General features: G+C 37.7%; 1 protein-coding gene across 1 annotated transcript in view; it reads right to left on the bottom strand.

Moving 5' to 3' along the window:
• LOC124740672 overlaps nt 1-13,314 on the bottom strand; it is a 118,117-nt gene that overhangs the window by 46,160 nt on the left and 58,643 nt on the right. Inside the window, exons 17-30 of the mRNA XM_047248632.1 lie at nt 12,851-13,309; nt 12,147-12,685; nt 11,872-12,055; nt 8,683-8,784; nt 8,497-8,600; nt 7,665-7,786; nt 6,841-6,984; nt 6,673-6,731; nt 6,487-6,539; nt 6,367-6,443; nt 2,365-2,464; nt 2,005-2,073; nt 1,503-1,680; nt 1,255-1,383 (exon numbers count right to left, since the gene is read on the bottom strand). Coding sequence (XP_047104588.1) covers nt 1,255-1,383; nt 1,503-1,680; nt 2,005-2,073; nt 2,365-2,464; nt 6,367-6,443; nt 6,487-6,539; nt 6,673-6,731; nt 6,841-6,984; nt 7,665-7,786; nt 8,497-8,600; nt 8,683-8,784; nt 11,872-12,055; nt 12,147-12,685; nt 12,851-13,309 — 2,319 coding nt within the window. The remainder of the gene's footprint in view (nt 1-1,254; nt 1,384-1,502; nt 1,681-2,004; nt 2,074-2,364; nt 2,465-6,366; nt 6,444-6,486; nt 6,540-6,672; nt 6,732-6,840; nt 6,985-7,664; nt 7,787-8,496; nt 8,601-8,682; nt 8,785-11,871; nt 12,056-12,146; nt 12,686-12,850; nt 13,310-13,314) is intronic.

The raw sequence follows: 13,314 nt of genomic DNA, 5'->3' as shown, positions 1-13,314 counted from the left end.
GATGGCTGCGAGATGTGCATGAATGAATAGATGTGCAACTGTTGAGCAACTAACAGCCCGTATGAACCAAGGGGCTACCAACAGTGTCTACTCAACAACCTTTCAGCAAATGTTGCTGTGTATTGGCCTCCACAGCAAGCGCTTGGCAGCTTCATTGGTGACGAAGGCTGGAATCTGCACGCCAAAACCACAACCGGACATCCACTGAGTGGCGACATGTGGCCTTTTCAGGTGACTCACATCTTACACTTCTTCAGACAGATAGCCATTGGCGTGTGTGGCATGAAACGTCTGATAGTAAACACTGCAACAATCATTGGAAGGGTCTAGGCCAGAGAAGAAAGTGTTCTTGTCTGGGGAATGTTTTTGTGTCATGCCCTGGGTCATCTCGTCATTCTGGAAGGCACAATGAATCAACACATGTATGCATGTATTCTTGGGGCCATGTTTATCCCTACATGCAGCTTTCCTCCTCATCACCATGGCATCTACTTGCAGGACAATGCAGCATGTCACACAACTCACGTTGTACGTGGATGTTTCGAAGAGCACCAGGATGAGTTTACCGTGTTTCCCTGACCACCAAACACCCCAGATTTAATCCCAATCGAGTATCTGTAGGACAACCTTTACTGGACTTACATGCCATGGATCCTCAACAAAGAAACCTAGCGCAGTTGGGCATGGCACTGAAGTCAGCATGTCTCCATGCCCCTGTCGGTACCTTCCAGAATATTATTAACTCTCTTCCTGCAAATCTTGCAGTGGTCTTTGCTAAAAAAAGTTAGCTATTAAGGCTTTTGACAGGTGATCATATATTAATGTCACTGGACAGTGTAGTACAATTATAGTAAAGAGTAATGAGAAGACAATGTGGATTCTGGACAGAAAAATGAGCTTTCAATGTTGAGTTTCCTACATCCAAAAGTACAGCAATGACCATCGACTTTTGCTCCTGAAGGCATTACATAGTCATGTCCCCTCTCCTCACACTATATCCAGCCAATCGCAGTCCAGTAGCTACAGCGTCAAAGTGCTGTGACAAATATGTATAAAAAGGCCACATGCAAAATCATAGCAATTAGGGGGGAGGCAGGGGGTGGGGCGGCTTGGTGCTCAACTCCTATTGGAGCTAGGACCATTGGGTAAAAAGTTTTTGATTTACATCAGAACAGCGCCCATTTGTATAACCATTCGAACTTGAGTTTTACTTTAGCTATGTTGCAGTATATTAAGCTAAATTTCCACAACAACCCGGAGCTGGCTCCGAGGCAGGGCCGCTGGGAGCGGGCGTGCAGAACGTGCAGTGGATGCGGGTGGCACGCCTAGGGGCAGCAAATTCAGCCAGATCGCTTGGATCAGATTCGTTCAATGCCTCCATATCTGCATGACACAATTATTAATCCTGTCCTAAGAATGAAATGTATATCTGACTTTTCGAATTAAAATACCAAACGTCTGTATGTTGGAACCACAGTACAATGGCAGGCATTCCTACTTGCAAAGGAACATCCCCAATGCAGATATTAATAAGTAGAAGCTGGCAGAGTCGGCCTCCAGATGCTGGTTCCCGTACAGGGAATCCTCGTCACTTCTCGGAGGGAGAATTTGACTGACGAAACTCCTCTCTCCATTCACTTCTTCCCAGCCATTAGCACGATACCCAAAGCTGCACATTGTCTGTTGATTGTTTGCTGCAACTTAAAGAGTGCCATCAGTGCATACTACTTCTAGTTTTACAAAATATATGCGTAGAAAGAAGCATCCCTATGACGAATATGGTTTTCTATTTTAATTGTACCAGTTTCTAATACTAACTATTCCCAGTTTTATAGTCCCTGTTTTAACACGTTAATTGCTGACAGCACTGTCTATACAGAACTTTAAACCGGTGGTCGAAAGTAACGTTCTCCCAAAGTGACCGCAATTCACCTTTGACATTAGAAATTAAATTTTCGGTGACGTTTATAATCTTTGTGCAGTGATCAGTTAGGCTAATGTTACTCTAATTTCCTTTCCTATTGCCTTTATTAGTAACGCCACTTGTAAAACGTCATTTAGACCCATAGGTAACTACATGAACAAAGGACTTTTACAATATATATAAAAAAATAGCACAGTTAATTCTCAAAACAATGTTGGAATTTTTACCTCTTTTTAAGAAACGAGGGCGTAATTTTGTGCCAATATGCATTTCATTCTTGTGGTAAACTGAAATTAGGACATTTTGTCAGTAATATAATTATGATTTCTAGCTTTCAGATTTCTGATCTACCTTAAATAGGTTCTTATATAAGCTCAGTTGTCTTGACGAATTTTGACGTCCTGTAGGATAAATTCAATGCCCCCACCCTATACACCTACATAAACTATGTAAATTTCATTTGTTGTGTCACTGATACATAAGTTGCTACTTTCACATATTACACTGTCTGACACATTGAAAGGGTACAGTATTCCCCAACTTAGAAAATATGTACAACAACATTCTCTGTTGTTCTTGTCAGAACAGTATTTTTTTATATAATACCACCATTTTATTTAATACACTGAAGCCAGTTACCAATGTAGGAAAGAAGGACAATTTATATATTTAATTATTCAGATGTGCACTTTCTTCAAATAGATCCCTATATCCAGATTGGTGACGTTTGTGAATTGGATGAATGGCTGGTCATCTGCTGACCACAGATAGTGAAGGTAGATTCTATAATCATGTTTGAGACAGTCATCTGGTCACCTTTGGCCAAATCACAGAGAGGAAGTATAACAGAGCACTAGAGGGCCAGGAGAATGTGGCTGACCAATAAAGTGGCAAGGTCCTCCCCCACTACTGCGGAAGCGAAACCACGTGTTGTAATAATAAGACGAAATACTTGTGTATGGTAATATTAAGATGAAATACTTGTGTGTGTAAATCTAAGTTGAAAATATTTAAGAACTGTGTGTGCAGAACTTGAATTAGAGACAAGCACTTCCACGTGGTGAGTACAGTGTGCGACTCAACCTGACTATGAGACAATAAAAAACTAAAAGTGCTTGTCCAAGCTTTCAGCTGAGGATCCGTGTGTGAGATAATTAACATACCAAAAATTTCCATTATGAGATTCATTCATGTGACGCTAGCTTGATATTCTGATACTCTGAGAGAGAATTAAGATGAGTCAGCCATCTACCCGGCAACACTATGTGGGTTGAATCGCACAGGGAGATGTGCATAAATCCTCCAGAGTTTGTCGTAGGGAAATTTATAACGTGGGTCAGTGACTTGTGAATCTGGGATGACTAGTGATTGATGTGAGAAAGCAGAACAAGTAGATAACCAAACATTTTGTTTTTGAGATGTGTTTTATACTGACAATTTGATTTATTTTGTATATTTAAGTTGTGTGATTTGCATGAGACAGTAGCGAATTAGTTTCAAATATGGTGTGTCAAGCTGATTTTCCTTACTTCAGCCCAATAGTCAGTAAATTCGTTATGTTGCTAATGAATGAGCTTATGAGACTATGAGAGAGGATGAAGTAGCGAAAGATTCCTTACCAATCCAGAAAGTGCACAGTAGCGATAAACAGAAATATTATGAGACCATAGAACAGTAAAATGCTTATGTAATGTCATGCCCATTGGGTGGAGAATCCCTTGTTTAACTATTGTGTTTAAGTGTAATGCAGGAAATTATGCAACATTAGTGCAAAAGAATTTATTATAATAAAAGAAGAGGTATATGAAACAAATGGTGGTCTTGATTATTGAGTTGTGGGTAGACATTTTGTTGAGGCATTATACCATAAGCTCCGTTTTTTGATAGTATGCCCAAACTTTGATTAGAATATATGTCACAGAAAGGAAATGTGGACTTGCCAGGGTGGAGTGAGTCCATAAGAAATGTACACAAGCTATTAGTCAGATGACTAATGGTTGCGTTAAGGAGTAGAGACGAGAATAAATTATAGCATAACTGTTAGGCAGTATGGCTCTAATTTCATGCATAGTTACCGTGGGTATGATAAATCATGAAAATTTTTCTGATGTATGAACAATAAAAGCACTTGTTTGGCAGGCCACTCATCTAGTAGGCCTGACTACTAGATGCTATAGATGAGGGTAATCTTCCAACGTACGAGTTTTTGGTGTCATTAGTCTAAGTCGCTAATATCAGAATTAATATCTAAAACGAGTTTTTCTCCATTTTATTTACATACCATCACGCATTGGAAAAGAATTAACGTAATTTGAGTGCAATTTCTGGCTCAAATCGAGGAGAAATTTTACTGTGATTTATACCTTGCATTCGAAGATAAATGGCACAATTTTCGTAAGATATTTACAGTGTGCTGTAGCATGGCAGCACATGATCACCAGCCGCCACTGGCTACAACATCATGATGCAGCAGCGCATTCAAAGGAGAAGTGACTTCCGTAACAGACGATTAACAACAGAGAAACATTATGCCACATTTATACTGGTTGTTTGTCATCTCCAGTACATCACCGACATTCTCGTTGTTAAACCTAACCATGTATGGATGCAAGTCAACCTAAAATCCTCATTTTCCAACAAATTGGCTACGCTATTAACTAATGTTAAAACAGTACATAAGTACATTCCATATTACATGAACAAAATAAAATTGGTTTAGTTTTTAGATAGATTAATTCGTATCTGACTTACTGGCTCTGTTGCCAATTGTCACCTAAATTAATAAACTCACCGTAAAAATGTAGAGACATTGTGTAATGTTATCGACCAGGTTCTGAATTCAACAGTCACTTATAAGCTGGGAAAACAATGAGACTAGGCTGGGAAAACAATGAGACTAAGCTGGGGAAACAACGAGATTGTCAGAAGTGGAAGGAAATATACAGGGCTATTACAAATGATTGAAGCGATTTCATAAATTCACTGTAGCTCCATTCATTGACGTATGGTCACGACATACTACAGATACGTAGAAAAACTCTTAAAGTTTTGTTCGGCAGAAGCCGCACTTTAGGTTTCTGCCGCCAGAGCGCTCGAGAGCGCAGTGAGACAAAATGGCGACAGGAGCCGAGAAAGCATATGTCGTGCTTGAAATGCACTCACATCAGTCAGTCATAACAGTGCAACGACACTTCAGGACGAAGTTCAACAAAGATCCACCAACTGCTAACTCCATTCGGCGATGGTATGCGCAGTTTAAAGCTTCTGGATGCCTAGGTAAGGGGAAATCAACGGGCAACGGGTCGTCCTGCAGTGAGCGAAGAAACGGTTGAACGCGTGCGGGCAAGTTTCACGCGTAGCCCGCGGAAGACGACGAATAAAGCAAGCAGGGAGCTAAACGTACCACAGCTGACGGTTTGGAAAATCTTACGGAAAAGGCTAAAGCAGAAGCCTTACCGTTTACAATTGCTACAAGCCCTGACACCCGATGACAAAGTCAAACACTTTGAATTTTTGGCGCGGTTGCAACAGCTCATGGAAGAGGATGCGTTCAGTGCGAAACTTGTTTTCAGTGATGAAGCAACATTTTATATTAATGGTGAAGTGAACAGACACAATGTGCGAATCTGGGCAGTAGAGAATCCTCACGCATTCGTGCAGCAAATTCGCAATTCACCAAAAGTTAACGTGTTTTGTGCAATCTCACAGTTTAAAGTTTATGGCCCCCTTTTCTTCTGCGAAAAAAACGTTACAGGACACGTGTATCTGGACATGCTGGAAAATTGGCTCATGCCACAACTGGAGACCGACAGCGCCGACTTAATCTTTCAACAGGATGGTGCTGCACCGCATTTCCATCATGATGTTCGGCATTTCTTAAACAGGAGATTGGAAAACCGATGGATCGGTCGTGGTGGAGATCATGATCAGCAATTCATGTCATGGCCTCCACGTTCTCCCGACTTAACGCCATGCGATTTCTTTCTGTGGGGTTATGTGAAAGATTCAGTGTTTAAACCTCCTCTACCAAGAAATGTGCCAGAACTGCGAGCTCGCATCAACGATGCTTTCGAACTCATTGATGGGGACATGCAGTGCCGAGTGTGGGAGGAACTTGATTATCGGCTTGATGTCTGTCGAATCACTAAAGGGGCACATATCGAACATTTGTGAATGCCTATTGTAGAGCTGTAAAATCGCTTCAATCATTTGTAATAACCCTGTATATATGCTCTAAAATGCCTATAGCAACAACAAATAAAGCATTATAGAACAAAAGTGTAAGCATTTCATTTATTTGTAAATTTGTTCAACCAAGTACCAACAAACGATTTCATAGTGTTTTAGGAACCATAGTAAAGAAAAAAAACCTTTCGGGCTCAGTTTCGTAATCAGAAACGAGAGAAGGAAAGGCAAAAAGAAAAACTGGCAGGTTCTATTACGAAATTTTTGACCAAATCTGTAAACGACAGTCAAGAAACTCTTGCCTCTTCCAAGTGCTCGACATCTGGATTTGAAACTATGGAAGAAAGTGAAGACAAGACATGTTGCTCTCATACTACCTCTGGTGGTCTCAACGAAAGCAGTGACACAGGTGATGTTGCTGCCGAAGAATCTTCAAGGAGTACAGCGACATTTTGTCAGAGTCTGACAATCAGTGAAGACCCAAGGCTGTGGCCTCTTAATACTAATAGTGATTTTGTTAATATTTTAGCTAAATGTGGTCCTGTTCAAGTGCATAATCATACTTATCCTATTAATGATGAGGGAAGAAAGTTTGTTGACACTTACTATTACAGAGATCTTTCTAGCAGCGAAATAGTTAAAAGAGATTGGCTTCTTTACTCTTTATCAAAAGATTCAGTGCAGTGTTTCTGTTGTAAAACGTTTGGGGAAAGTTAAGTAGTTTCTCTGACCTGAATGGATTTTCAGATTGGCAGCATTTATCACTGATGCTGAAGAGACATGAAGCAAGTGGAGTCCCACAGTGAAAATGTGAAGTCATTAGTACAGTCGAATAATATGTGGCAAAGAACACTATGAATGAGATGCAGCTTAGACTAATAAAGAAGGATAAAAAGCTCTGGTGTGATACACTATAAAGGATTATTGCTGTTATTAAGTTTTTGTCGTCACACTATCTGGCTTTTTGTGGTTCTTCCAAAAATATATATGAACTCGATAATGGAAATTTTTAAAGGCAGTTATGAGGGAAAATTTTCACAGAACTGAAGCAAAATCTGACTCAAGTCAGATGGGTACAGCCCGCTATTTAGGAGTTAACATTCAAACTAGGCACAATGATAAAAAACATATTTTGAAGAAAGAGGGAGAATCTAAACATTTTTCCATAATATTAGACTGCACACCAGATGCAAGCCATACAGAACAAATAAAATTAATATTTAGGCATGTTTATGTGAATCACATGACAAGAAAGTAGAGATATGTGAACATTTCAATGGTTTGTGCCCAATTATCAATTTAACTGGCGAGGGTTTGTTAAATTTCATTTTGAATTAGTTCTGAATTGGACCTGGACATTCAAAATCTGCATGGATGAGGCTATGATAAAGGCTCTAACATGCATGGAAAACACAATGAACCGCAGAAATTAATTTTGGAAATCAACAAGCGTGCATTTTACGTCCCATGCTCAGCTCATAGCTTAAACTTAGTGGTAAATGATGATATTTCTTATGGTGCCATCAATTTCTTTGACTTAATTCAAGAAATTTACACCTTATCATCATCAACAATTAGGTGGTCAGTCATTTGCAAACATTTACCAGAGCTTAAGCTAGAAGCTTTAAGTGCTACAAGATGATCTAGCAGAATTGAAGCAATCAAGCGCTTCCAGTTCTACACAGAAAACGTATTTGATGCTCTGTTGGAAACATCAGAAACTTCTTCTACTTGGGATTGTATCACCACTTTCAAAACGAATTCACTTGGTTTAAAAATTCAAAATTATAAATTCATTTGTTCTGTTGTAATCTGGTATGATATTTGAGCAAAATTAAATCTGTACATGCACTGATGCAAAACCCAACAATTACACTCAGATATGGGTCAATTTGTTAAAGATGTTGATTGACAAATTCACACAATATCACACAGATGAAAACTTTGAAATTGTTTTAAAGGAAGCTTCCAATGTAGCAAACAAACTAAATGCTGAAGCAGTAAATAAACTTCACCCAAGAAGAAAACAGAGTTTCGGTATGAATGTCGTGATGATGTTTTGTTAGACCCCAAAGTGAATTTCGAAGTACAGTTTTTTTCCAAATTCTAGATCAGATATTAATTTCCTTAACAAACAGATCTGAAACGTTTATACTAAGTTTTTGATTTTCCATTAATACATTATTTAGTTACCCTAAAGAAGAACTGATGAAACATCGTAGAGATTTGCATATGAAACTTAAAGACCATTCAAGGAATGAAACCATCATTGATGGTACAGATCTGTACAATGAAATTAACGATTTAACGTTGCATTTCCTAGAAAATCAGTTTTGTGATTCATATACGATTCTTCAATATCTTTTCAAAAATGATGTAATATCAACTTTTCCCAACACAGCAATAGTGCCAAGAATATTTCTTACTCTGCCAGTTACAGTTGCATCTGGTGAAAAACCATTTTCTAAATTAAAAATTATAAAAAAATTATCTGAGATCAACAATGCAGAAACAGAGACTTACAAATTTGGCTATTATTTCAACAGAACATGAGATCTTAGACAGTTAGATACTAGACAGATAATAGAAGATTTCGCAATTATGAAAGCAAGGAAAGTTCAGTTTGTGTGAGTATATGTAAGTGTAGAAGAAACTTTCACAAGTCAGCAAACAAGCTAGAATAAAAGTAATCTTAGATTTGCCAACACTTATTCTCATTTGTATGTGATAGCTAGTGAATTAGTATGTAAATAGATTTTATTTTTGTAAAAATTATTATTAAAGAAATTTATATCACGAAAATGCCGATGACAAGTCTGTAATATGAGTGTGAAAAAAAATTTGTAGGGGGGCGGCAAAATATGGTTTACATGAAGGCCCCCATGGCGGCAAACAGTGGACTTGTGCCCAGGTGCATTGTGTGTATTGATTAATTTCTTTTGCAAAATATTTTAACTGTGCTGAATTGAATGCTGAACTAATGACACTATTTGTAAGTGCCTTTTTCGTATTTTATGTGCAAAAACAGTCACTCTCACTCGGGTTTTAAGAGGAAAAAGAGTCCCCCTTAAATAACTCTGGACCGGAGCGAGACTGATGGTTCAAATTTGGTCTACCAGTGTATTGGATGTTGATCTAAGATAAGCTTCAACCATTTGAAAAAATTTTGCTTCATTTGGATTTTATGCACAAAAACAAGTTTTTCTGGGAGGTTTTTGAATCGTGCCTCTTGTATACTTTAAACTTGTACAAATTGGTTCAAACTTTTCACGAAGGTAGATAAAGTGATAAAGTTAAAACGAAATTTTTTAATTACATATCTTTATCCATTGTCAAGATATCTTGGTTTAAACGCGAGCTAAATGTAGCAGGTAAAATTCGTTTATAAAGGAATTGAATGTCCAAAAGCAGTCTAAAGGAAATCAAATAGATATGAAATCCATAATATAGTAAAACTGAAAACTCGCATTCAGAAATCTAGCTTCTCTTGGATCCCACATGAAAAAAAAGTTATCTGTGAGCTTTTTGTACGCTCACTACTCCTATGTTTCTATCTTGTGCGAATCGATTCAAATTTTGTAAGAATATGGGCAAATACATTTAATTAATGATCGTCCTGTTGTTCTGCGAAAGTTTTATTCATTGTCACAATACAGCAGGCTCAAGTTGCACCTAAAATGCACGTAAAATCCGATTTTACACGAGTTGCATATGCTGAGATGTTCAAAGTTAAACAGATGATAGTAATAGTATATTCTTATCGTAATTATAGGAAGCGTCTACAAAAATCTTTCATTGTTCGGGTTTTATATGCGAAAAATCAAGTATTTGTGCATGAATCTGTGTTTCGTACAAAAGTGCTGCATTTTAAGCCCTGCATTAGGATGTAATTGAAAAAAAACTGGTTATTAGCTGATTATCGTTTCGTTTTTATACGTTAGAAATGTTATTCACCATTGGCTTAAAATCATCGAAAAACCTTTGGAAATGCAAAACTAAGCATGTACCAAAACAGAATTATGGCAAGTCCTGTACAAAATGGTTGACTGTTCGACTGAGCACTTGAAGCTTTGGCAATCAAGAAAATTAAACCAATACTACCATAGAAATACTACCGTAAAAACCTTGGACAGTATACATTATTTAGTTCAGTATTGTATTATGTTTACCATTATTTTGTGTAATATATTAGGTATTTATAGCTATTTTTCGTATGTTTGCATATACTGTTCATGCATATATGAATAAAATGTGCATAATATCAAGTGAAAAAATTAACAGGCAATTAAGAAACTAAACATAATATTGAAAAATTATGAATATAAAACAAAATAGCAAAGTAATAAAAATAGTAAAAGATATAAATAACAAAAAATAAAATAAAAACTTCTGTGGGCATATCAGCTTGACAAGGGAGTGAGGCTTGTCTCCTCTGTGGGCACAGAAGCCTCTACTGGACAGGCTTAACCACACCAGGCAGGTAACTGTATAGGAGGAAGACTAACAATTGCAAGCTCAGTTCGAAAGACAATAAAAAAATTCTAACTAATCAGACATCACTTATCAACTAAAATCTACATTGTTTGCCAAGCTACGGTTGTCTAATGTCAAAATTATAGTAGAGTAAAAATTGGGAACCAGAATAAAAAATGCTGTGACAAAGCACAAAAAAGACAAATGTGTTTTGGACAGAGTTAGGGATATAAAGACAGGAACTAGCTTCACGACTTATCTATCAGCTTCAAAGATAATTAAACCAAACATCTTGACTTGCTCTCGCTTTTTATGAGTTAACCCTACTTCCCCAATGCAGCAAGCTCTCTTAGCTGGAAGGTGTTGGCACACCTGCATGTTGCAATTTATAGGCCAAAGTCCCTGATTCTGTGCCCAAAATCCAGAAGATTTGCTAGCCATTGTAAACAATATTTAACGTCATATAGCTGAATAGAAAATATTTAAAAGCTGGTAAAGGTTTTTTTTTGGGGGGGGGGGGGATAAAATGTATGAGGTTGAATTTGTTCCTTGGGGAATGCTAAAACAGCTTTTTTTAAATTTTTATGTCAGGGATTGATTTTTTCCCCAAACTCATCACCTGTTAAATATATGCTGATGGGTCTAAGGGAATGGGATGCATCTACAATAGGAAGTGTCCAAGAGTAGAGGTTCATCCATAATAGGCAGTATCCCATAGTGGGCATGCATGCAGCCTAAACTTTAATTATGATGTGACATCAGGAATCATATAACTTTACTGGACATGATGCATTATATTACATGACATGGGTACTGGTACTAACAAGTAGAAAAGCACGAATACATCAAGATGCTTTGATTTAAATCTCTTTGCAGGTGCCAGATAATTCGAAAAGCTAGTGCACTAATTTTACATCCCAAACTCTGCCCTGGACATATTCGCCGTATTTGTACTATGGTAGGAGCATTTGTTATTCTGGTAATGAAATGAAACAACCAACGAAAATGCAAGATGGCTCAGTTATACCAGTCGTGCTTTGTCCCACACACACCCACCTCACATTCACGAGCCAGCCAGAGCATAGCAATAAAATGGTGCCACAATGTACCTGTCCTTTTAATTGATCCTTCTTTGGTGTAGTGTTCAAGAAAGGAATTTATTTAGCTTCTATATACTTATTAACATTAACCACCTTTATGGTTTTGCCTACAATAACTATTTGCTAGAATGTAACCGTCTAATCTTAATGTATTATTTCACTGCATTTTAGCCCATGTTCCGTTATTACTAGTACATGTGGCAAGTGTTCCTCTATGAATATTGTCTAGTTTGTTTCTGAGATATTGCACATTTAAGTGCATTAACTGTAAGGGTATTGTGCCTTCTTGTTTATTTACCATCTTGCACGAATCAAAATTGTTTGAGTTACACTTATTACAACAATTTGCGTACACTGGTTCTTCAGAACTGACCTGCAATACATCCATGAAAACTATTATTATGGTCCTTTATTCTAAAAAAAGTCTCGTGGTTGTAGCCCAGAGCAATTGTAGCTTTCTCCACACTGTCTTTCTCGCACAATTTGCTTATATGAGAAACTAGCTTGGCCTTTCCTTTCCTATTTAAGTGGAATCCGTGTTTTGTATGTTCATCACGACTCATCTTACTTAAGTCTATCAAATGTACATGGCTAAATTTACCACACAGTTTCTTCAGCTCGGAATTGTAGTGTCGAATCTCCTTGTTTACACACGACCACAGTGGTAAATCATGTCGCACTGGTACGTTTGTGATGACAATGTTCGTTTGAAATAGTTTTGGTAATATGTTATGGAAGCATCGCAGGGCTGTCTTGGTTTTGTTTTTGTATACGTCGTTGCCGCCGCCAATAATCACAACGTGAGCGTCTTTGTTCTGTTGACTTGTTTCTGTTGTAATATTCTCCACCACTGCATTTAACATTGCACCAGGCTTGGTTTTCGCAAAAACTGAATGCTTTAAAGGCTTATTTTCGCGAAAACGTTTGGATAGAGGTGTAATATTAAGGTGACAAAGATATCCCTTTGTTACATCTGGCTTCTCATCAAATACCTTGGCACAATCTTGAAGTAATTACTGTAATTCTTGAATCTGTTGTGACATTAGAGCAGTGGCTTCTTCTGCTTTTTGTTTAATCTGTTCAAAAATACTTGTACTAGATATACTGGAAGATGATAATTGCTCCTCCTGTTTGAACTACAAGTAATTATTTGATTTTGGTTACTTGCAACAGTGTCCATGTAGGTCTTGCTTATGTACTAAATTGACTGTTCTAGGACCTTCGTCTTTCGTTAACACAAGTCTGCCAAAGGTAAAATCTATTGTTCCATTCACCTGTCTCAGCAGCTCATGCCCTAGAATCAAATGAACAACAAGGTTTACTATTATCAGGCATATGCATTCAATTGCCCCATGACCAAGGCCCATTTTAATCCTTGTTTGTAGTTTTAGATAATGAGAGCATCCTCCTACAGCAGCTAGTATTTTGCAGCTGGTCACAAGTAAAGTTGACAGATTCATTTGTTCCTGTAATCTCTTTAAAATAGCTGTTGAGGTAGCATTGACACTTGCTCCAGTGTCTAAAACTGCCAAAGCATTGAATCCTGCAATGTTGACACTGATAGCTGCCTGTGGTACACAACATAGTTTAAAATTAGAAGGGGAGGTCACCTTGCAATAATTCATTCCTAAT

Source organism: Schistocerca piceifrons, chromosome 1, assembly GCF_021461385.2.
Source record: "Schistocerca piceifrons isolate TAMUIC-IGC-003096 chromosome 1, iqSchPice1.1, whole genome shotgun sequence".
Classification (NCBI taxonomy): domain Eukaryota; kingdom Metazoa; phylum Arthropoda; class Insecta; order Orthoptera; family Acrididae; genus Schistocerca; species Schistocerca piceifrons.
The sequence above is the reverse complement of the archived record's forward strand: the minus strand, read 5'-3'. Positions and strand labels throughout refer to the sequence as shown.